The 25,062-nt window shown below is 46.1% G+C and overlaps 1 protein-coding gene across 2 annotated transcripts in view; it reads left to right on the plus strand.

The window, feature by feature from the left end:
* Nucleotides 1-327: 327 nt before the first annotated feature.
* Nucleotides 328-25,062, plus strand: part of EHD4 (EH domain containing 4) — a 75,632-nt gene continuing 50,897 nt past the window's right edge. Inside the window, exons 1-2 of one of the 2 annotated variants that reach the window (XM_023619430.2) lie at nt 328-719; nt 19,363-19,539. In XM_023619430.2, the coding sequence (XP_023475198.1) occupies nt 484-719; nt 19,363-19,539 (413 nt within the window). In that variant the 5' untranslated portion in view covers nt 328-483. Of the gene's footprint in view, nt 720-14,014; nt 14,376-19,362; nt 19,540-25,062 lie in introns of those variants that run through there. The other variant, XM_070238811.1, reaches the window with a different exon arrangement.

The following is a 25,062-nucleotide window of genomic DNA, read 5'->3' on the forward strand; positions in this document are numbered from 1 at the left end:
TAAACGATCCAGGAGGCTAAGCAGCCTCCGAAGACTCGTTTGTGCCAGCTCAGATTTGCCCGGAAGCCGACGCCACCTGGCCAGAGGTGGGGCCCCGGCGACCAATGGGGGGCCCTCCGATGACGAGTCAGCGCCACCCAATTGAAGAGGCACCCTCTCCCCAGCCGCGTCCTCCAGATGGACTCCAGCATCAATAATTCATGAAGAACCTGCTCTCCATTGGCTGACGCCTCCGCCCGCGCTGGCAGCGGCCCAATGAGGAAGGACAGGAGCGAGCCCTCCTGAATAGTGAACGAGCGCTCGTGACGTGGCGACCGGAGATTGGCTGCGACGGCGCGAGGCGGGGCCCGCTCGGGCGGCGGCGAGCGCAGCGGGGACAGCTCAGTGCGAGCCGGGGAGGGTCCGAACCCGGAGCAGGATCCGAGCGCGGGGCGGCAGTGAGAGGGCGGGCGCGGAGCAGCGCACGGGCGGACCGGCGGCGAGATGTTCAGCTGGATGGGGCGGCAGGCGGGCGGGCGCGAGCGCGCAGGCGGCATGGACGCCGTGCAGACCGTGACGGGCGGCCTGCGCTCGCTCTACCTGCGCAAGGTGCTGCCGCTGGAGGAGGCGTACCGCTTCCACGAGTTCCACTCGCCTGCGCTGGAGGACGCCGACTTCGAAAACAAGCCCATGATCCTCCTGGTGGGCCAGTACAGCACAGGCAAGACCACCTTCATCAGGTAACCCGCCCCGCCCTCACCCCTGCTGGAGTCCTGCCCCACCACCTGGGTGGAAGCGATCCTCCCCACGTGCGCGCGCGTTGTCACCGCCTCCCGCCGCCGTCGGGCTTCCTGCCGCTCGCGGACCCCCTCGCCGCTGCCTCCGCCTCCAGCAGCGGCGTGACCTCAGGTTCCCCGTCGGAGCGCGGTGCCTGGGTGCCGCAGCCCCGCCCCAGGACGCGGCCTCCCGAGGAGGGACTGGCTCTCCCCACGCGGGCAGGAGGGTACCTGGAACCCCTTCTCCGCGTACTCCGGGCCCTCCTTCTTGCTCTTGGAAAGGCACTCCTCCAGCTGGTTTTATCCTGTCACCCTGGCCTGGGGGCCTGGGGAAGGCAGGAAGAGCGAGGCGATTATAAGCACCTTACTAATGGGCGAGTGAGGCCTAGGGCTGGAAATGGGGACAGAGATGTGGGGTATCAGAATGGACCATTGGGTCATAGTTGTGGAGTTAAGCCCCAGCACAGTGCCTGGCGCATAACTTTTTATTGAATGAATGAATGTGGCAACAGTAGAGAGTATTTTGCAAGCCCACTTCTCTTGAGGTCCTTGCACGCCACCACCACCCCATCCTCCTCCCAACCCCCCCAGCCCCCCACCCCATCCCCTTCCCAACCCCACCACCACCGCCACGGTGTTCGAGGGAGGCAGGGAGAGAGGCCGCCATCGTTCAGCCCTTACACAGTCTCGCCTTTATCCGGCCCTAGGAAGTTAGCTGGGTGTAGCAGCCCACCAACCCGTGGCCAGTGGAACTAAAGGGGAGTGTCATATTACTGTTCGTTAGTTTCCGTTTCTTGGTTGGGTCAGTCTCTCTTAGCTCACCCTTGACAACTGAAAGTATTTGGCATGCTCGCTGTCTCCAAAAGCAAAGAATTACTGTGCGTGCCCTAAACTTCCCATAATATAGCTTCCTCCGAACTGATTTTTGATGGGAAAAAAATTTACATTGAAACATTGCTTTTTGAAGAGGCTATTTTACTGCTAAGGCATCTTGCATTTTGAGACTCTGGTTAGGAGACTTGTTTTCCTGGGTTAAACCTTGTGTCAGTTGAAACAAAGTGACTGATCGTTTAAGGTTTGGGTCCAGGGTTTTGGAAATTGTAACAATCTCTTCATCATTGATGTCCAACAGGTGTTCGGAGAACTGCCTCTATATTTGGATACATGCCATTTCTATTAAGTAGCGGCCTCTTTTTCTCCACTCCAGTGACCTAAATAGTTCCCACAAATAGAGTAGTTGTCACTACAGGAAATATGTTCAGTCCAGGCCTGCAGATACACTATGAATGAATTTAGCAAAGCAAATAAGCTATATTGAAATATAGTTCTAGGCAGTAAATTGAATGTGAAGGAAAACTGAAGAAAATAATTCTAAAATTGCTTTATTTGGTTCTTTTTAAAAGCTGAAAATAGGAAAATAGTATTAAATATGTCACCCTAGACACTCAAAATGAACTGTAGAAATATTATAGTAACTGGCACTTTGAAAGATGACAGACAATATATGTAAGCTCTCAGTAATACTAACTGATTTTTAAGTTTATGGGATAATGAAGTATTATGACCAAGTGGTACAAGAGTGGGAGGTGGACCTTTTGAAATATACAGATGAAGGATAAGAAGGTAGCATTGTTATAAGTATAATAATCTTAGACATCAGTGGTGGCATCTTCACAGCACCCCGGACAGTCCCTCCTGTCTGTCTTTACCATGAGGGTTTTATTGTCCCGTGTGTGATTAGGGAGCCCCTGTTGACGCTGAACCAACCTGGATGTGATGTGGCCCTCTGTCTGTGTTCCCATAGCCTGGATAATAAGCAAGTCTGAGGCAGGAGAGCACAATGTACAGGCACATGAATGGATCTTTTTTTCAGTTTACTATTTCATTATATCATTTCTCACTCTTCTCTTTGTTGCCTCCTTTAGAGGGAGCTTTGTGGAATAGCTAAGCATAGTTTTAAGAAAGATTTTGAGATTTGACTCCTGGTGACTCCATCCAAATGGACCTTTTCTCAGTAGGCGCTCAAGCCATGTGCAAGCCCAGAGTGAGGGAGGAGTCACCTTATCAGGAAGTCGCTTGCTCTTGAGACCTTCCCGGCCTAAGAGTGTCGTTAGGCAGAGGGCACAAAGTGAACCTGTGAGGTTGCAAGCAAATCAGGGTGAACAGGAAGATTGGTGAGGCACCCAAGATCTGAGTTTGGTTTCAGAGGGAAGGTAGTAGGAAGAGATTTAGCTCCTGGGAGGAAAGCCCCAAACAAAAGGACAGCTCCCCTGGGGAGTCCTACACTGGAACCAGGGAGCAGAGGTCTTGGCCCAGGGTGCTGACCGCCCTGGATCCTGCCTGCTTCCGTGGCTCTCTTTTCTCTGAGGCTGGTGGTACCTGGGTTGTTTACGTCTAGCCACTGAGCACCAGAAGCTCCCACTTGCTTGTGAGATAGGGTGCACCTGTTTGCATAGCCATAGATTCTTATCCCCCTGGCTTCCTGTACATGCTATCACAGAGCTTGCACTGATTTGGAGGGAAATGTTATTTACTGTAAAGCCACTCAACAAGGCCTTTGGTGTGCATTTCCACACCTTTCATGAAACCTCACTCTTCCCTCCTTTGTCCCATGACTGGGAAGAGCTAGGACCCACTAAAACATGGTGAACCAGGACTTTCATCTGGAGTGAGGAAATTAAGTGTAGGCCTTGTTCTGATGAAAAGGTCTTCCAGATGGGGTGGATGAAGAGCCTGAGTGTCAAGAAAACACACACACACTCCTGCATGGGAGATCACCATGAGGGGCCCCAGTGCAAGGAAGAGGACAGATAGGAGAGTCTGGGTGGACTCTCCTCACATGGATCACAAAACTGTCCCAGAAGGAGACTTCAGATGTGAGGGAGATATTTGTCAAAGTCTCTTTGGGGTAGAAGCAGAACAGCTGGTAAACCTGTTGCCACACTGACAGTTTTATTTCTTAGAAGACAGAGGGTGCAATGAGAGGAAGTGTTGCTCTGCCTCTGACCAGCAGGAGAGAATTGTCCGGAGAAGGAGGAGAGATGGGCCCGGGGCGAGTAGCCATGTCGTCTTAGACTCTGTAAGAGCCGAGGAAGGGTGGATGTTGGGCTTACCCGGCTTGTGTCCAAAACCTGAGGAAAACACGTTTCAGAGATTCCTCCAGAAAATCCCTGGGCCCAGGTGCTGTGGAGGAAGACATTTCCACTGAGAGGAAGAGAGAGTCACTGAAAATCACTTCACATGGTTCCAACTTGTGTTTTTTTAATAACTCCACTTTCTTTATTCTTCCTACACTCTGTCACCTTCTTCCATCTATCTAATGAAGAAAGAAAGAGGGAAGTCACCCAAGAAAGTGTATAGGCTTTAAAAGGGTAGAGACCAAGATAATTAGGCAAGAAAAAGGAATGGAAGTCATCCAGATTGGAAAGAAAGAAGTGAAACCATCTCTGTTCTCGGAGGACATGATCTTGTATACAGAAAATCCTAACGATTTAGGGAAATCCTAAAGAAAAACTCATAAAACTAATAAACGAGTTCAGTGAGGTGTCAGGATACAAGGTCAATATAGAAAATCCATTGTATTTCTATACACTGGCAATGAACAATCTGAAAATGAAATTAAGAAAACAATTCCATTTATAGTAGCATCTAAAAGAATAAAATACTTAGGAATAAATTTAACAAAAATAGTGTAAAACTTATGCACTGAAAACTACAAAGTTTTGTTGAAAGTAAAAACCTAAAAAAGAAAAAAAAGGAAAGCCATCCTATATTTATGGATTGTAAGACTTAATACCTTTAGAATGGCTGCACTAAAGGGATCCACAGATTCTGTGTAATCTCTACCAAAATCCCGATTGCCTTCCCCACAGAAATTGACAGGCTGATCCTAAAATTCACATGGAAATGTGAGGGATCCAGAATAGCCAGACAATCTTGGAAAAGAACAAAGTTGGAGTTCTCATACTTCCTGATTTTGAAACTTACTACAAAGCTACAGTAATCAGAACAATGTAGTACTAGCATAAGGATAGACATATAAATCAATGGAATAGACCTGAGAGTCAAGAGATAAACCTATACATCTGTGGTCACTTTGTTTTTACAGGGATTCCAAGACAATTCAATGGGGGGAAAGAATATTCTTTTCAACAAATAATGGCGGGACAATTAGAGATCCACATTGCAAAAGGCAAGGAGAGTGCTAATGGGTACAGGGTTTCTTATGGGGGTGATGAAAATGTTCTGAAATTTAATAGTGGTATTAGTTGCACAGCTTTGTGAAATCACAGAATTCTATCCTTTAAAAGGGTGAATTTTATGGTATGTGAATTTTATCTCAATAAAAAATATAAAACAATCCAGTCCTCCATCACTAACCATCCTGTGATTTATTTAATTTTCATAATTCTGCAGTTAGTGGCAGCCAGGTGATTTCTGCATCTGGGTACAATAATTTAAAGTAAAAATGGATGCCAGGAAGAAAACAAACAAAAAAAGTGGAAATAAGCTAAAAGAACTTAAGGACAAAGGAGCTATGGAGCACACGTGAGAAAAAAGGGGGTGCAAATAGCCACCACACAATCCCTATATGGTTTTTTCCCTGTATGTTTTTGTCAGTGTGTAAGCATATTCATTCTTCATAACACTCAAGTTAGTAAAATCAGGTATGATGTTTTCCTATAAAATACTTGATAAGGTAATTGTGTTTTAAAACTTTAGATATTATTTAAATATAGTGTTCATAGGGAAAAAGGGGCAGCGATTCCATATGCAAGCGTGGAAACAAGGTTTATGGAGAGTGTGAAACATTAAGAAGCCGGAAAGAGTGGGCTGAGAGGGCAAAAATGCCTCGGACAATACAAAAGCCTTTTTAGGCAGAATTAGAACCAAAAAAAAAGAATCAGGAAGTGATGGGCCCACTGCTGTGGCCTCTGGCGGTAACAGTAACAGAAAGCAGAACTACTCAGCTATTATTTTGCTTCCTCCTTTTCTGGCAAAGAAAGTGATCCAGAGATGGTAGAAGGGAGCCCAGCCATGTCTGAGGGGAATTGACCCCAGAGAATGAGGAGCTCTCCGGGGTCTGGCTCAAGCAAGGCCCAGTAAACACCTGGTGGGTAGATGGGTGGGAGGACCGTATAGCATGGACTTGCAGTTGTGCTCAAAGAACTGTGTTTGGTGATTTTTAAGAAATTATGAAGACTATGAAAAGTATCAGAAAATTGAAAACAGGCAAATGTCCCAGTTTTCAAAAAAGAGGGGAAATAGATTCTGTTTAAGAACAAAGCTATACTTCTTTCCTTTGATAAGCTCTAGACTCAGTTATTAAAGAGAAGAAAAGTGAAGGCACTCACTACAAGGCAGCCTGGTTCACCCATTAAAAAGAAATCCCATGAGAGAGACACTGTGGGAGTTCTGGTGGTTCTCACCCTCATCAGGCGCTGGAGCCCCTGAAAATCTGTGTCAAATACCGTGCCCTTTGCAGATCTCTGAAATACTTAATTTTTTACAGAAGAATAGACTATATTTGTAATATACAATATAAGATCATATTTATACACCCCAGTGTTCATTTATTCAAATAATATTGATTTCAGGGATGGGCCCGGCTGTCATAGAACTTAGAGTTTCATGGGGAATATGGAAAAGAATCAACAAGCCATTAGTGTTCACAGTGACAAGAGCTATGACACTAGAAGCACAGGATGGGATGGACGCATAGGAGAGACACTTCATTCAGGCTTGGAGGTTGGAAAAGGCCTCGCTGAGGATGCAACCTAAAAGCTGAGCCCTGAGGAATGAGCCAGAGTTAGCTGCCAAAGGAGACCGGGAAGTCAGGACGAGATGGTGTCGATGGTGAGGCCCAGGTTTCTTGGATAAGCGGGTGGATGGTAGAACTGTCCACTGAGATAGGGACACAAGAAGAAGGAGAGTGGGGACATAGTTACGAGTTTCAATTTCAACCTATGTTTAAGTGGATACCCAGGTGTAGAGTCCACGAGGGGCTGGACTTATGAGTCCCGGAGCAAGAGGAAGAGGAGCTTATGGAGACACTGGGGAGAAAGTCACCCGAAAGGTGAAGCAATGCCAGGGGAGGATGGTGGTTCAGAGCCATCTTAGGGCTCTTTTGGTTGCAAGTGACAGAGAAATTCAACTAAAAAAGGCCTAAGTACAAAGGTACAAATTTTCTCATGAAACTGATTTGCCTGGGGTGTGCTGGCTTCAGGCCCAGCCTAGGACCCCAAGTGGTGCCCTCAGGACTCTGTCTCTCAGGTCTGCTGCCTTCCTCGTGCTGGCCTCCTTCTCAGGCAGTTGCCCCGCATGGGGTGGGCAGGTGGCCATCTCCAATTCCAGACTCACGTTCTGCCAGCCCAGCAACCCCAGAAAAAAGAAACTTCTTCCCCAACAGTTTCAGCAAAAGTCTCAGGTTTGGGTCTCATTGGTTCGACTCTAGCCATATGCCCATCCCTGAACAAATGCTAGAGCCCGGGGAATGAAATAGCCATGCCAGAGTGGGGTGCTTAGCCCCCAAACCATGATGTGGACCAGGAGTGGGGAAAGGTGGGTCCTCAGGGTACCATTATCAAAGGAGGGGAAACGGGTGCTAGACAGGTGAGACAGCAGACAGCACCCACAAAAGCCAAGGAAGGAGAGAGCGGGCGGTCAGCAGTGGCAGATGCTTCTGGGAGAAGGATTGGAATGGAACCAGTGGATTAGCCATCAGCAGCCAGGGTGACCTTGGCAGGAGGCGTGTCAGTAAGTGGTGGTGATGGAAGCCAGGTGGCGGTGGGTTGAGGAATGAGTGGGAGGTGAAGCGTCAAATATAGAAACTCTGAGCAACTGGGCACTGAAGGGGAGGAAGCGTGCCCTGGGCCCCCGCATTCCAGAGGTTTGGTTCACCTTGGCAGAGTGAAAAGTTGATGGAAGGGGCGGCAGAGGGGAAGCAGCTGGTGTTTCAGAAGCCTGAGAGGAGGCAGGACTCAGAGCAAGGATTCTGAGAAGGGCAGTGGGGGCTCCAGGGTGGGTGGGGTGTGGCAGTAGTGACAGTCAGCTTGGCAAGACACTGTAGGATGGCCTCTTGTCCACTCATTACATCATCTACCCGACAAAAGGCAGCAGTGCCAGAGGATTCGGAGAAATGGGCCTGTGGTTAATTATCAAATTCACTTCCTTAACTCACATGGAGAAGCTTACTTCTAAAAGACATTCAATATCCTTTTCAAAACCTTGGAAAATTATGAACTAGAAAGCCGTGGTCCCCGGATCTGGCTGCGGGTCAGAATCACTGGGAGACCTTCTGAAGCGGACGCCGGGGCCTCATCCCACACCTCCTGAATCGGACTGTCTGTGGGTGAGGCTCAGAAATCTGTTTTTGTTTTTATAAACCACCTCTCAGAGTGATTCTTAGGCAGCCTCCCCCGGGAAACATTTGGGAACCATTGATAGACGAAGGTTCAATTGATGGAATCATGACAACTGAACCATCCAGCCTGAAGAGAGAGTCTCGCTTCAGCCGGCCTTCCATGGCCTGTGGTCCAAGCTCCAACTGTTCACATTTTTAACAAATGACCTAGATGAAGACCTGGAATCCGTGCTTACAAAACTGGGGATTATGCAATCAACACAATTTAATAAACAGCCTTTTTTCACTTAAATATGATATAGTGAACTTTTTCTTGTGTCATTAAATAATCTCCAAAAATAACTTTAAGACGGCCTCACATTCTGTCATACAGCCTGGAACGTTGTTTCTAATTTTACGCTGTTATGATAATGTTGCAGTGAGCATTCTTGGCTATAAATCTTTTATTTCTAGGTTTTTTCTTTGAATAGCTGTCTCATGCTTAGAAAAGCATGGATTACTGTATCCAAAGGTATAAATATTTTTCAAATTTATAATATTCCTGATTTTATATATATATACTGTATTCTATATTTTTTCATCCTGAATATATATACACATATTCCTATTCAGAAAAGTTACTGCAAATTAGACTCCCACCAAGGAATTTACTATGAGGATCATTATTTCACCAAACCATCAGTAAAACTAAGTATTACTATTAAAAGCAAATTTTATAGGAAAAATTTCTTTTACTTTGCTCTTTTTTTTTTTAACTAGTGAAGTTGACCTTATATATAGTCATCGTGTATATTTCTTTGGTGAATTGCTGTGAACTTTGCCCAATTTTCATTTGGAGTATATGTCTTTATTTTGTAGCTATTTAAAAATTTTGCTCAATAATGGCTATCAGGTCTTTGTCATAGCTATTATAAGTATTTTTCCAGTTTGAGGATTGTCTTTTAAATTTTTTATGATAATTTTTGACGTGCAGATATATTTAATATTTGTGTCAAATCTAACATTTTTTTTCCTCTTTCATGATGTCTTTTATCACTCTTATGCCTAGAAAATCCTTGTTTATGCTAAGATTCAGTAAATAGTCACCTATATTTTCTTTTATTAGGTAGGCTTTTTAAAATATTTAACTCTTTAACACCCTTGGAAGTGAAATCTGTTTCAAAAGTGTTCATTTTGGGTTTTTTTTTCTTTTTTAACACTATTTTTTGAGTAATCCTATCTTTTCCCACTGTCGCATGAGGCTCCCTCAGAGGCTGACTTATTAAATGTCGGGACCTTTTGGGACCTTTCTCTCCCGTTCTTTTATTCTGTTGGTGGCATCTTATACCTGCAGCATACTGTCTTACGTATTATCACTTTAAAACATTCTTTAATAAGTGGTAGTGCATACCCTTCTGAGCTCATTTCTCTTTGCTTTCCAAATACTGTCAATCATCATTTCCTGTTGTTCTTTCAGAGGAACCTTGAAATTATTTCATTAGATTCTTCCCAGATGATCCCGCTGGGATCCATTTGTGTTGACTGCTTTATGTCTTGGCATTTGCTCTTCCCAAGCGGGAACCCAGCATTGCTTTTACTCAGACCTTCTTTTTTATATCCCAGGAAGGTGCCTGATTTACTCATACAGGTTCTATATACTTTGATTAATGTTGTTTTGGGGTATTTTATACTCTTTTGTGAATCAGATTTTTTTTTTCCTTTATATTTGCCAACTAGGTATTACTGGGACGTGAGATAGCTACTGATTTTGTTTGTGTTTTCGTTTTGTATCTGTTCATTTGATTCAAGTTATTCTGATAACTTTTCGGTAGATTCTCTTGGATTTTCTAGATTGACAGCTGTATCAGTTACATTCAGGATTACTTTGTTTCCTCTTATGTTTTGTATTTTATTGTATTGGGAAGTGAGCATTCATATCAAGCTTCTAATTTTTTTTTCCTGAGGAAGATTAGCCCTGAGCTAACATCTGCACCAGTCTACCTCCACTTTATATGTGGTTTGCCACCACAGCATGGCTGACGAGTGTTGTAGGTCCGTGCCTGGCATCTGAACCTGTGAACCTGGGCCATCAAAGCGGAGTACACCAAACTTAACTGCTACACCATGGGGTCGGTCCCCTCAAGCTTCTCATTTTAATGGTCATGCCTTTGTTTTGCACCTTAAGATATGATGTTAGCTGTTGGTTTAATATTTTATAAATTAATCACGTTAAGATATTATCCTTCTATTACTAATTTTAAAAGAATTTCATTTGAAAAAATTAGAATAAATGTTGAGTTTTACTAAATGCCTTTTAACCTTTTCCTTTAACCTGTGTTCTGTGGAATGCAATTCTGGGAGATTACTAATAGGTGTTCCAAGAAAAAATGGTTCTATAGTCAAGCACCTTTGGGACATACTATATCCTATAGCCTCCTCATGAAACCTTATAGTGCTCCCAGGTCAGCCTGAAGTCTGCTGTCTGATTCATAAATTACAAGTCATAACATAGAAAACACTTAATAGATCTTCACTGCATGAGCAAAGGAATGACTGGAAAAATAAACAGGACAGGAAGAAACTGGGAAGTATGTTGCCTTTGATTCCCGTAAACTTCCTCTCCCTTTCTTCTTCTTCCTTTCCTTCCTTTCCCTTTCTTCCACCCTCGTTCCAGAATAGCATGGAAGGTGGAGTGGAATAGCTCAGGGATTGGCTTAGGTTAGACAGCAGTGTGCTTTAGACACATCTCAGCCCCGTGTACTTTAAACTCCATTGATAGCTGGAAAAACAGAGATGTGACAAGGCTTTACCCAGCCCGTTCCACTTTCCCAGTCCAACAGGCTAATGTCCATTCCTTTGGTAGGCACAGCAGTTTCAAAGATGATGTTATCTGAACAAGCAGTCCTGATGATAATGTCAATGATTTAACTAAGGAAAAACAAAAATGAAAATAAAAGCTAGATTTCACGCTTAAAGAAGACGTATAGTTTTAAAATGGAAGTGAAGCTTGGTCTGACAGTTTTCCAATAACTCCAAGAAAATTAAAATTTTAAAGTAGATGAGATGTCTGTTCAGGGATGTTTATCTCAGCGTTATTTTTAAAAGCAAGAAATGGGAAGCTATTTAATGCCCAACAGTAAGGAAATGGCAAACTAAATTCATACATATTCACCTTGGAATAGCATGCAGCCATTAAAAGTTGTGTCTTCAAAGAATTTTTAGTGGCATGAGGAAAAACTAACGGTGAAAAATCTAGATGCAAAATTGTTTAAACACTTGGATCCCAATTTGATAAAGAAAAAATTATATTCACAGAGAAATGACTGGATGGAAATATATCAAAATGTTCAAAGTAGTCATTATAGTGTGGTCTCCTGCAAGCTGCTTACCTAGTCATAAGCACAGTTTTCTATAAGTTAGGGGTAAAAATACCTGCTCCAGCGACAGTGAGGATGAGGTGATGAAACAGGTGGGAAATGCCTTAGAAACTGTCCCGCACGGTGTCATAACAGTTGTTGTATGTGGTGGTGGTGGTACTAACTTGCTAGGAAATAATTGTCTATTCTGGACCATTTTATAAGACTTTTGTGATAATAAACATTTGATTCTTCTCCCACTTCTACTTCTTGGTATTAAACATGAAGAGAAACAAAAGAAACTGCTTTACAAACATCATTTCCAGATTCAAGACAAACCGGAGTTGAAAGTCGAACCTTTTGTTTTCAGCCCCTCTCCTAGTGAAGTAGTGGATCAGGTATTATCAATAAAAACTGCATTATGGAGAACTTTCCAACGCTCATTATGAATTGAAATGTGTTTAACCTCATAGCCCTGGATTTAAAAGTAAGGAAATAAAGCTGCTTCTCCAACTGAACTCGCAAGTTGTACTTTATATATTTCTTTTACATCTCTATGGTTTAAACCCTTAGTAACACTCAAAGGGATAAAATGACTGTTGGTGTTGGTTTAAAGCTCTTTTAAAAAATGTCCCATGCAGCCGCCCCGTGGCCGAGTGGTTAAGTTCACTCACTCCGCTTTGGAGGGCCAGGGTTTCGCTGGTTCGGATCTTGGGCGCGGACATGGCGCCGCTCATCAGGCCACAGTGAGGAGGCATCTCGCATGCCACAGCTAGAAGGACCCACAACTAAGAAAAATACACAACTATGTACCGGGGGGCTTTGGGGAGAAAAAGGAAAAATAAAAATCTTAAAAAAAAAAAAATGTCCCATGCCAGGGCCTGGCCTGGTGGTGCAGCGGGCAAGTGCTCACGTTCCACTTCAGCGGCCCGGGGTTCCCCACTTCGGATCCTGGGTGCAGACATGGCAGTGCTTGGGAAGCCATGCTGTGGCAGGCGTCCCACAAATAAAGTAGAGGAAGATGGGCAAGGATGTTAGCTCAGGGCCAGTCTTCCTCAGCAAAAAGAGGATTGGTGGCTGATGAATCGTCCTCAAAAAAAAAAAAAAAAGTCCCAGACTGTATCAGTGAATTGAACCCTCAAACTCTAGGCACAGATGACAGTGTATGCAGAAAGATGTATATTTTTTAAAATCCTAATTATAATTACGCAAGCCATTTCTCTAGATTTTGGCTTGAGAATTTAAAAATAATGCTCAAAAGCACCCCAAATACATGTGTCATCTTACTTTTTAGAGTGTTTACTTAATAAATACCTACTAAAAAGTCTTAGATTTGGGCATTTGTGATGATTCACAGAATGCAGGACGAGTAAGAAATCCTAGGTTCTAATAAACCACTTAATGTGTTTGAGTCTTAGTTTTCTCATCTATAAAACGGGGGAAGAATAGCACCTACCCCATAAGGTACTAAGGATGAAGTAAATTTATTCAGCACATAACAAGTCCTGAGACTTTAGGTGTATTACTAAAACAATTAATGCCTTTTCCAGTATTCCAAGGACAAGTGTGACCGTCAAAACCCAGACTGCATGCATGGATGAGTATTCGGGGAGGACCAAGTTTGCGGCTGCAATTTCGGGTGTCTGTCCTTGAATAATGTGCCTCTTATAGTTTGTTAGTCATTCTTAAGCCCATCTCTGAGAAGATGGTGTTTGAGTATGTTGAGGGACTTTTCATCATCTGGAAGATTTTCTTCATCCCCTTGTCACAAATGACTTTCTATGAAGTTAAAAAAAGTTTCTAGCCTAAGCAATGGAAGAAAAAAGACACTGTCCACATATACGCTTGTTTGAAAGCAGGTCCTTGAGCCCAGACTGAGCATGGCAGCCAGAGTGCCCGGGAGCCATCTGTGTGGGGCAAATCGTGGCCCTCAGCTGACAGGGACAAGGAGATGTCCCTGGTGGTTTCCCATCCTCCCAACCCCCACCTCCGCCCAGCTGCTTGGACTCCAAATGTCTCTGCCTTTTTACGTTGCCGGCCTGGCTGGAGACTCGGAGCAATCACCACTGGAGTTGGCAGCCCTCTCTAAGAACACAGGAAAAGGAGAGCAAGCTGGAGCCGGGGACAAACGCCCCGTCTAACGCACAGGATGCCTGTTGGGGGGCTAATCAGCTCTGAACCTCAGTGGATTCTTTCTGTAGTCTTCCTGTGGCCTCTTGTTCCTTTGAATTCTTGTTATTGCAGATAACAACGCAAAGTGCCTGGAACTCATAGCTTTGGGTAAGCCTCTGAGGTGTCAAAAAAGAAGAAAAAATGTTTAACACAATTGCTGAGCCTCGTGCCTGTGGCTGTGTGGGTAACCCATTTACACAAACATCGCACCTCAGGATCCACTCAGACTCCTCCTTTACGGGTGCTGGTTTTGAACCTCATCACTTCATTCCCACTTGCTCGTGTTGGGTACTCTGTGTCCTGGTTGTTCTTAGTCCTCTCACTGCACATGACACGTGCCTGCATGCCCCACAGTATGACATAAGTGTGTCTGAGTTCCACAGGCCCCCAGCGTAGAAACTCTTCTGGGCCATCAGCTCAGAGGGTCATATATTAACTCCTGTATCTGACAGGTCCTACTTAGGGTCCCAGGAGCTTGGGGCTGTGTGGGACCTCAAGGCTATGGGACTGAGCCTGGTGTAAAAGCAAAGACCCCGGGCCAGGAGGGAGGAGCTCCGAGTCCTGCACGGCCACTAGTGGGTTTGACTGGCAGCATGTCACTTTCCTGCTCTAATCCTCAGTCTCTTCACCTGTGGAGACATGGGGTCGAAGCAGGTGATTCCTATGAGACTCTGGGGCTCTGAAGTTCTGGTGTGTGGACTGCCCTGCAGGAAATCACAACCTGTCAGAAGAGAAGAAATAGGCCCACAGGTAACGCCAGTACTAGATGTTCCATGAGGAGCTCCACAAGAGAACGGGAGGTGGGAAGTGGCCAAAAAAAAGGTCCTGGAGTGATCAGGGAGGACTGCCCTGGAGGAGGTGATGTTTTGTAAAGTGACTTAAAGAATGGGTAGCATAGAGAGTGGAGCTCATGAGACGTGATTCCCCACCAGACAGAAGAGATGAAGTGAGGGAAGACGGGGACAGGTATTTCGGTCCTGGAAAAGGCTAATCAAGGAGGGAAGGAGGTCCATAATAGGAGAGGAGCAAGAGCCCAGACTGTGAGGTAGAAGGGAGTGACTGGTGGAGGTCCCCGAAGGGAAGTTTTCTGGGAAAGAGTGGGGCGTTAGTGAAGGCTGTCTGATTAAAGCAGTGCTTTAGAAAAAGAATCTGATCTTCCAGGGCAGATGGGGGAGAAGGGGGCTGGGAGGCAGCTGGGAAGCATGGAGTGACCAGCGCCCAAATGAGGTGTGATGAGGAAGCAGAGAAGTGAGAGAGGGAGGCTGGAGCCTGATGGCCACTGGATGAGGGGAGAAGTCCGTCAGAGCACGGATGCTGGTTCTGCACCTACCGTGTCCCAGATGCTGTGTTGGATGCTGAGGATGCGGTAGTGAGCCAGACCAATGAGGGCCTCTCTCAAGGTGCTTCTACCATCCTGGGATAATAACACCCAAACAGTAACATGAGATAATTTCAGATATGGTAAGTGCTATGAGTAGGGTAATGGGGGGAGGGGGTGGGGGATCAGACAGACTGGAGAGGCTCCTTTTGTCAGGGTGCTCGTGGGAAGGCCTCGCTAAGGAGGTGCTGTTCAACATGCAGGCATCTGGGGGCATTGAGCACCCCAGCCCTGTGCCAGAGACTTCCAAGCATATGAGAAGCGTTAGTGAACCAAACGGACAAGAAGCCCTGATGGGGCTTACACTCCCCCAGCGGGAGACAGGGAATAAATAACAAATAATAATAGATAAGTAAATTTTATATTGTGGTAGAAGGAGATACAAGCTATGGGGAAGAGAACACATGTTTTTTTAAATTTTTTTTTGCTGTTATAGATAATGCTACAATGGACATCATGCAAAATCTTTTTCATGTGTCTAGGATTTTTCCTAAGGATAGATTTCAAAAAGTAGAGTTACCCCATTTTAAAGGCATTTAACACAAAGTATCAAATTGCTTTCCGCTGAGGTTATACCAACTTATTCCCCCACCAACATACATAAGGGTGTTTATTTCACTGCACCTTCAGGAGCGTTGAGTATTATGAGTTTTTTAAAGTGCTAATATGCTAAATCTTTAATTGGCATTACTTTGATAGTGAAATTGAACATTGATTTTTGGCTTTTTGTTATCTGTGGAAGAAAGTATCACGAAGCAAATTAATAATGTAAGCAAGCTATGTAATACAGTAATTCTTCGTAGTTCAGGCTCTTCCTCTCTGCCTGGGACTCGGAGATTGAATGATTTCCCAAGGTCACAGTTCAGCGGGCATCTTTTACTTCATCCTGATTCACATTAGCAGCAACCTTTAAAAATGATTATTCGTTCAAGTTCTCTTTGGCAGGGTTGTTCCTTAGGAAATTCTAGCTTCTCTTACAGTATGAACTTGAAAGTGAGAAACACCTGCTCTACTTTAAATAATTTCATACTTTAGGTTTTTCATTGAAACCCCCGTTATTCCAAAATTAGTGGGGTTTTCTGTGCTTTGTATGTAAACGAAACATCAGGAAGCAGTTCAGGCACTCCTTGGCAAGGACGGTCTGCCTTACACACCTTTGTGTGTGAGTGAGTTACTGCCTCGCTGGTGACTCGCTGCTGGACTACGGCACCCACACTCCCGCCACCCCTGCCTGAGCCCCCTGCTCACCTCCAGGCAGCCTGGAGCTGGAGGATCCTCCCCCACCCAGCCCTGGGAAGGTGCTGAGGAGGGGCCGTATCACAGAGAGCCACCCAAGGTGGAACTCAACTCTGAGCTCTTCCCCTAAAAGGTAGTGCGACAGTTCTTGTTGGCTTTGTCTGTTTTATTGGTGTGTGTGACCTTTCGTACGCTGCCTTGGCCAGCGAACCGTTGCTGTTAACGTTGAGGGAAGGCGCCTGTCAAGTTTCATACCAACCCTTGAACAAAGGTTCTCTTTAGTCAGTTGGGAACTGTGCGTGCTGCAGGGAGCCTGGTGACATTGGCTGCTGTTCTTCCAAGCCCCGGCCCTCTCCCCTTCCTCCGTCTCTCCCACAGGCCTCCTGGCGCAGCCTCGTCTGGGCCGTGGGGCATGGGAATCAAGTTGGACATGGGAGGGGTGTGATCTGGACTTGAATTCTGGCTTTGCTGCTGGGTGACTTCGGACCTGAGCGCCCAGAGTGGCTGTAAAAGCTAAATTCCACGTCCATCTGTGTGTGTGAGATCCACACACCATGTGCACTCTGTCTGTGCTCGAGTTCCACAAGGTGTGAGACACCGTCACTGTAGCTTTTACCGAGATTTCTGAGATTGGTGTGGAATTGCACAAGAATTTATAAACAGGAGCATTTCTGTGCCTAAGGGTATTTACTAGTCTACTAGGTGCCCGGAAACGTTTTGAAAAATTTTGAAAATTAAATTTGAACATGTTTAAAAAAATAGCACCTCCTCTCCCCAGCTTCTCTCCGGGGAGAATGGGAGAGCTGGCCCCTTGTGCATGGGGCAGCCCCAGGACCGTGCAGGAGAGCACTCTGGAGAGCTCTTTTCCCTCACTTTGAGGAAGCTGCAGGTCGTGGAGCCTGTGCCCATGGGCACACTCTGCGTGAGGGCCCTGCACTGCCCTCATGCTCCTCAACTCTAGGCAAACCACGAGCTCGAACCCAGTCTGCACAAGAACTGGAGTCCAAGTATCTGTATTCCATTTCCACTGAAGCCCTTACTGTGTGACCTTGGGCAGGTTGCTTAGCCTGTCTGATGCCTGAGTTTTCCCACCTATAAAATGAGGATGGTGTTAGCACCCACCTCAGAGTGTTGGGATTAAATGAAACGGTTGTGCACATTAGGGCTTTGTACCACATCAGGTAAACAGGGAGTTCTTGGTAAATGCTGGGTGCTATTAGCTGACATTTTTTCCTCATTTACTCTAAATTTAGGGGACATGCTTGAATGATGCATCTAGGCTGGTACTCCACAACTTCACAGAAATGTAGAAGATTTGGATGATGTTAAAACTAGCACTGAAATCAATTAAATATTTACAAGATACCATGCTAAGATTGCTGGACAATTTTGATTTTATTTACATAGCAAACAGAGATCTAAAGAGTGGCTTAATTTCTTATTCTTAGAAAGATGGCAAAATTTTATTGGACAGTTAACAGTTCAGTTCTTTCCCTCTGTCCCTGGAAATAAAATCACAGGTTCTGGCCTTAAATTTGATCAGGCAGAACATTTTAGAAACAAAGAGATCGTTTAGGACCAGCTCGATTGTTAGCTGCAGGAGTGGGGAGCTAGAGGAAGTCATGTGGGTTTCTGCCCGTGAGCCTCGTCCCCAGGGTGAAGATCGTCTCCCTGGCGGGGCTGGGACACAGCTCTGCCCCCGTCCCCGCAAACAGGGCTTCTCTTCCACTGCCCCCCACCCCAGGACCCGTTCACAGTCACTGTCAAGTGTTCTCTGAAGGTGTCGCGTTTCCACCTGTTGCTGGGTAATGAGGAAGATGTGTTCCCAAATAGTCCCTTTTTCGTATTCCCCTTGGTTGCAAAGGAAGGAGGGAGGGGTCTTTGCCCCCGCATCCCATATATGCTTGAATACACATAAGTGTGTTCCTACATCACGGAAAGAATCTTGGTGGGGAGGGCGGGAGGGCGTCTGAGTGGCTTCAGTGAAGGGAGTGCTGGTGGGGTAGGGAAGAGCTATGTTAGGACTCAGCCATTTCCCGCAGAAAGCAGACTTTCCCCACCGCTCTGCCTCTGGCTCCCTTGCCCCACCCCAACCGTGTCATTGAGCCAGTCCTGTGCTGTATATCACATCAGTTGGTCTCCTGCCCCCTGAATAAGGACCCTCAATGACGTTTGCTAGGGCCACTGTATACAGTTGTGCAGGTTAAACTATATGAGGGCACCTGGCAGGGGGGCTGTGGGGGGTAATATCCAGCTAGTGTCCTGCTTGCTGTCTGTGATCCGAGTGCAGGGCTGTGTCTGCCTAGAACGAGGGGCATCTTTTCCAATTTGTACACAGGGCTAGCCATGGCCCTGGTGACATCTAATCTGAGCCCCCCCTCCTTCACCCCCATGCCCATAGCAGCCTCTGTTGCTGCTGAGTTCTTTGGAGATCGTCTTCCATGGCCACGACCTCCAGGAGCCCAAGAGAGCTGTAAAATGCACAAGGGAGGATGTGGCGGCCTCATTGATTGCCAGGGACAAGGAAGAAGATGCTTCATTATTTCATCCACTATACTGAGTGCCATCTGTGGGCAGGCACAGTGCTGGGTGCTGGGGATATGCATCTGGCCATAGACGGGGCCTGCCTGCAAGGACCTTCAGACAGAGGAGTGTAGTACCCATGGCGAGTACCATGATGGCCGTGGGTACAGGGTGCCCAGGGCCCAAAGAGGACGCATCACCACCACACTGGGGGACAGGGGTGCTTCCCTAAAGGAGATGGACCTGAGTAGGGCCTTCTAGGATGCCTAGGAGATGACTGGGTACACTTCTCTGGGTGGTGTCTGTTGCGCCAAGGGAACCGCAAACGAGAACCGCGTGCTGAGCAAAGGTGCACTTTGAGAAAGCCCAGCGAATCTGCAAGACGCCTGACCTCCTTCCCTAGGCTCCCTACACTGGGGGGAAAGTAGGTCTGTAGATTTTAAGCTTTGAAAATTCATTATTAGCAGAAAAATGTAATGCTAATCATTCTCCTTGTCTTGGGGGTTCTATTTCTAGGTTTGTAAATGGTTATGTTAAACAGGAAACTGTCTGACCTCTTGTGACAACATGCTGAGTTTCTTGTCTTTTCCTCTTTCCCAGATACTTATTGGAGCAAGATTTCCCCGGCATGAGGATTGGTCCAGAGCCCACCACCGATTCCTTCATCGCCGTGATGTACGGGGAGACGGAGGGCAGCACCCCAGGGAATGCTCTAGTCGTGGACCCCAAAAAGCCGTTTCGAAAGCTTAGTCGCTTTGGAAATGCTTTCCTGAATCGGTAAGGACCAGCAAACTGCCATCTTGGATCAGGTTGTTTTAAACCTTTTCTGTGAATTCTTGCTAATTATGTGTAAAGGTTCAAAAACAGAAGAACGGAGCATGTCTGTTCTAGAAGAGAGAGGCTATAGAGAGTATGCTTATCATATTCAGATATTCGAAAGGTTATCATAGGAAATGATCGTTTATACCTATTCTGGGTGGCTTCAGAGGGCAGAGCTAAGGCCCAGGCTTGGACATTATAAGGCTACACAGTAGAAGCAACAAATTTCTAATAATTCGAGCTGCACAAAAATAAATCAAGTTGCCTTGTGAGGTAGTGAGCCCCCCATCACTGGCAATGTTAAGTGGTGGCTAGATGGCCAGCTCTCAGGTGTGGTATGCTGGGGCCTCCTTCCTGCTCAGAGAGCTTAGCCGAGAGGGCCCCTGAAGTTTACCTGACACCCAGATTTAGTCTGTTGATTACTCCAGGACAGGTCACCCCACCTCCCTGGTTGTCCCTTATGCTTCTCACTCCCATGCTTTTAGCTGCTTCCTTATTCATTAGAACGGGGCAGGGGAAATAGAGTCAAAACAACACCAAAAGTTCATTTTGTTACATGGTCGTTATTGTGTAGATGTGAAGTCCTGGGGTCACTGTGGTTTTGTCTTCACTGGAGATGTGTTGTATTTCTGCTGCCCACTAACCCTTCCCCCAGAGTTCCCAGTGACATGAAGGGGCGCAGGGGCAGAGAACAAGCCAGCAGCCTCTCCTGGATGAAGCTCTGCCCTTTCAGACATGATCTGCTCTTACCTTCTTACCTGCCTCCCCTCCTCCTCTTTGTCACTCCTCCTGGCCTTTTTTTTTTAAAAAAAAACCTTTTCATTCTTCTTTCCTGTCATTCCCCTTGCCCCTCCATTCCTCTCTTTTATAAGTCTGCCACTTTAGACTGGTTGGTCTGGGGGAGCGGGCTGTGGAGGGTGCAGAGCCTGGTAGGGGGTCATCCAAACCCCTTTAGAGAGACGTGGGACTAGAACCAACAGACAAGAGACTTGAACTGCTCTTCTCCTTTTTAGATGTTCTTAACAATAGGAAAGGCTCCTCCCAGCTGACTGCTAAGGCCCTCGTCGCACAGCCCGAGAGGGCACCGTTCACAAGGACTGTGGAGTGAATGATGTGCCCGGGTGCTGTGCCGTGGCTCTACCGAAGGCCGCCCTGGCAACCTCCACGGGTGCCTTCTGTGCATAACTGGACTCTCTCGGGACCTGTGCTGTCCTTTAAGGGCTTTGTTATGCTCCCATCGCAAATCAAAGAAAGCATCCAAGTGGCAGCAAGGGAAAGTGGCGGTAGGATAAACAGAAATGTGCTGATGATGTAGGTGGAGTCACAGAGACGTTCCATCTTGTTGCTGACAGTGATTTGCAGAATTCTGTCCAGAGGAGTTTTCCCACCTTCAGGACTCTCTCCTCTGGAGGAGTTTAGTCCTCCACTCCAGAGCAGCCCTGGTTGGCACCAGAGCATCTCCTTGTGGGAGAAGTGGGGTTGAGCCCGGGTGGGAGAACACCAGAGGGTCCCTCAGGATGGAGTGGACCACAGCTGAGGGGGAGTGGGACAAGAAGCTCCCCCGTCAGGGCCTTGCAGGGAGCCATGGTCACAGGGCAGGGAACAGCCAGGCTTCCTGTCCCAAGACTGACCCTAGAGGGTTCCGGAGGCCCTGGAAGGTGCAGGGCACAGGATCCTTCTCCGTGGAAAGCTGCCTAGAATCCTGTGGTTTCATTACTGCCCTTAGTTTCACTCTTTTTGACTGACAAAGGCTTAAAAAAGAAATAAGCTGCCACTTTTTGCAAATTCCCATTTTGCAAAGTCCATATTCACAAGGACAAAAACTAGGAAAAATGGCTATTGGCTTGTTTTATTTTGGCAGATGACTTACTTTCCTAACAAGTTTTTTTTTTTTTTTTTCCCAAATCCCAAACATACAGCAGATGAGTATGGAAAAGAAGCATTTGGGAAAGATTTTGAATGGCGAGGTTCATTATCTCAGCATTTAAAATTTGCTGAAAATAATCCATGCGTTATAGAATCCAGTGTTAAATTCAGAATACATAGAAAAATAACAGCAGATAATTACATGGTGTTTACTCTGTCAGCTACTGTGCTAAACTTATATATTAGCTCTAACTCCTCACAAAAACCCCATGACATCGGTGCCACTATTATCCCCAACGTAGAGAGGAGGAATTAATGCATAGAGAGGTTAATTTAACTTCCAGGGGATCACTCAGCTGAAAAGTGGCAGTGCTGGCATTGGAACCTGGGCGGTCTGGCCCAGGGTCCTGCTGGTGCCCACTGTACTGAGCTGCCAAATGGCATGACATTTGGGCTAAGAATGAGTGCCTACTGCCCTCTATCTACCTTGTAAGGCTGTCCTTAGTATAGCCTGCCAGCAAGGATGATGAAGATGATAATGATTATATCCCAAATTATAGATTAATGATTTCATATACACTACCTTTTCAGAGTTAATAAGACAGATGATACTATGGCCATTTTAGAGATGAGAAAACTGAGAGCGAAGAAGTAAAATGACTTACCCAAGAAGAGGCGGAGACAGGATTAGAATTTGGGTTTCCTCTTCCCTTGTCTCTATCACCCTGCACCTCAGGAAGCACCAGCAAAGAGGAGTTTCTGTCCTTCCAGCCATCCTGATGGCCACGCCTATGTGATGCTCCTGTGTCAGCATGGACCTCATGTATATTAATAGCATACTTAAGAGTAAACAACCTGATTAAGTCGTATCCCATATCCACCTGACAATGCTGCTGTTTCACCCAGCACTTATGTAAGAAAGAGTCAGCTAGTGTAGGGTGCTCAAAGGTGTGTGCGTAATTATGGCCTCCCTGGGGGACACCAGCAGGATTAGCTCTAAAGGCAGGCAGACTCGTTTTTCCACAGCATCTTTTCTGGGAGCCAGGTCAAAATACAGTCCTGAGTAGGGAAGAGAATTGGTTGTCTGCTGAGGAGAACTTTCCCCTGCCACCCAACTGGGCAACCACCGGTCACCCTGGGATGGGTCTCATTACCCTGGCCCTCTCATTACAGGGCATTGGCTTGGACATCGGCTCCCAGGGGCATCTTTAAAAGAGTTTAGTCCTTTGCCAGGTGATACCCGATGATGCCTGGAGGGTGACACCAGCCTCAAAGCATTAAGCAAAGCGGTGGAGCCTGAGTGTCAATCTCCAAGGCTGGTTTCTAAGAAAATGACAGGGGTTCTACAGGGCACTTCCGAGAATTGAAGACAAATTCCCAAAAAGGCAGTCTCACATTATAGAAATTCCGTACTTGGATAATAGAAGAAAGAGCTGAGTCTAAAACAAAAAGAGTTCTGTGGAAACAACTTTAATGTGACATTCTAAGACTCCGCTGTGCTGCTCCACTTTCGAGAGGAATTCCACAGACGGACCTAGGTTGGAGTTGCTGCATGGGGATGTGGTTGTTGGAGTTCCAAAGTCTGCTATGAGGAGGCAGTTCCACCTCCCGGTGGAGGAGATGCACACACCAACGGCACCTTGAGGGCACGCGTCCTGGGAACCGCCAGTGTGTTTCCGTCAGTTCGAGAAGAGTCAGGAATTGGCATCCGACGTTTCCCCCTGCAGTCTGCTTTTGAATTGGATTCATGTTTTTCCCTCAATCTACTTTTCTAAAAATGGTAGTCTTCTTTTTAAATCCAGATAGCTACAGATGTTGTTTTTAATGTAGGATCTAGTATAATTTTAAAAGGTAGTCTTCCACAGAAGAAATTCTCAGTCTCATTTACTTCTTCATTGCCCCTTTCTTTTTGAAAAATAACTGTGATCACTGGCCTTAAGAATTGAAATTTTGAAACTTCCTTTTGAGCTGAAGGAGTCTGAACAGTACTTCCAGGAGTCCAATCATTTTATCCAGGCCTGATGATGGTGATGATTAAAAAAACTCTACTGTCTTACATTTGTGTAATGATTTAGCAACAACAGAATGCATACATGTGTTTTTGGACTTATACTCTATTTTTACCTCTATGTTTCTAATTAAATGAGGCTTCATTAAATAGACTTTTTTTAGACTAGGAATATTACATAGTCCCTTAGTACCATTGGGAATTTTTTAGAAGCTGACTTAATGTGGGCACACAGCATCAGTCCAGACACAGGCTGGCTCCAGCAGTGCACTTAGCCACGGAGATTAAGGAAAAGAGACTCTTGCCAAGAATCACTCTTGAGTCACCAGCAAAATTGCTGGGGTTTTTTTTTCGTCTGAAGGATTAAGAATTTGATTTGATTTGATCTCAGATTTGATCTAAGGGGGCACCATGGGCTTCTTAGAGTCTGGATGTGAAACTGAATTCCTCCTGGGCAGTGGAAGGTTGATCAGCCATTTGTGGCAGGACCGTGTATTAGTAATTGTTACAGGTTAGTTGTCAAAGTCTTTTTGCATATCGTGTGGTATTTACTGTGCAAACTTAGAAAGTCGTGTAGTCTCTCTGGTCTTACTGTCATCAATGAAGTGAGCTGGGCTGGAAGGAGGTGCTTTGAAACAGCTGCATACTCTCTCCATTGCAAGTTTAGGTTTATTTGAACCTAATGACAGCCTGAGAGTCCTCAGGCTGGTAGCATTGTTCAGAAACCCACACAAAGTCAAAGGGTGAGTGAGCCCAAGCCGGGTCTTCTGCCTCCTGTTTGCTGCCCTGCTCTCCACCAGTAGGTAGGGAGCAGGTCGCACACACGGGAGCCTCTTTGGCACGGACTTCCAGGGCTGTGGCACGTCACTCCTTTGTTTCAGGATGTTGCCCTCTGTGTGATAAAGGTACACGGCAGTGGTTCAAGTGCATGAAGTGGTAGGAGCAGCCTAGTAGTCAAGAACCTGGACTCTGGAGTCAGCACTGCCGGGATAGCACCCCAGCTCCATCCCTTGTCAGCCATGTGACTTGGCAAGTTGTGGTATGTGACCCCTCTGTGCCCCAGTCTCCTCCCTCCTAAGATGGTGGTGCACAGCCCTCCCTCTGAGGTTGTGGCGAGGATCGAGTGAGTTAATGTGTACGGAAAGTGCTTAGAACAGTGCCTGACACGCAGTAAGTGTTAGGGAATGCTTGTGCTATTTTGTTATTACTGGAACTGCTGGATATCACTATATTGTTTGGAAATCAAAAGCAGTATTAAGAGACTGCCTGTTTTTTAAAAATGTTGATCATTGAATCAGAATGTTAGTGTCCGGAGGCAATTTTAAGAACTCTATTCCTCTCACCTCCTCCTTCTCCTGTGGGCGGGACTCCTAGCCACTGGCCAAGACCTTACAGCCCAGACCATTCCCTTAGCTACCCGCTTTCTGCAACCCCTGAGCCTTCCTTGGTTGGGGTGGGTGACGGAATGGGGTCCAGCGTAGGGTTTGGTCCGCTCCTCCCCTCCTTCTGTGAGAAAACAGAGTGTGTCAGGTCAGCCCTGGGTGAGGGAGACACTTCATAAAAGCTTACGTGAGGCTCCTGGGCTTCACCAGCCCGTGTCTGAATAT

Source organism: Equus caballus, chromosome 1 (assembly GCF_041296265.1).
Source record: "Equus caballus isolate H_3958 breed thoroughbred chromosome 1, TB-T2T, whole genome shotgun sequence".
In the NCBI taxonomy this organism is placed as follows: Eukaryota; Metazoa; Chordata; class Mammalia; order Perissodactyla; family Equidae; genus Equus; species Equus caballus.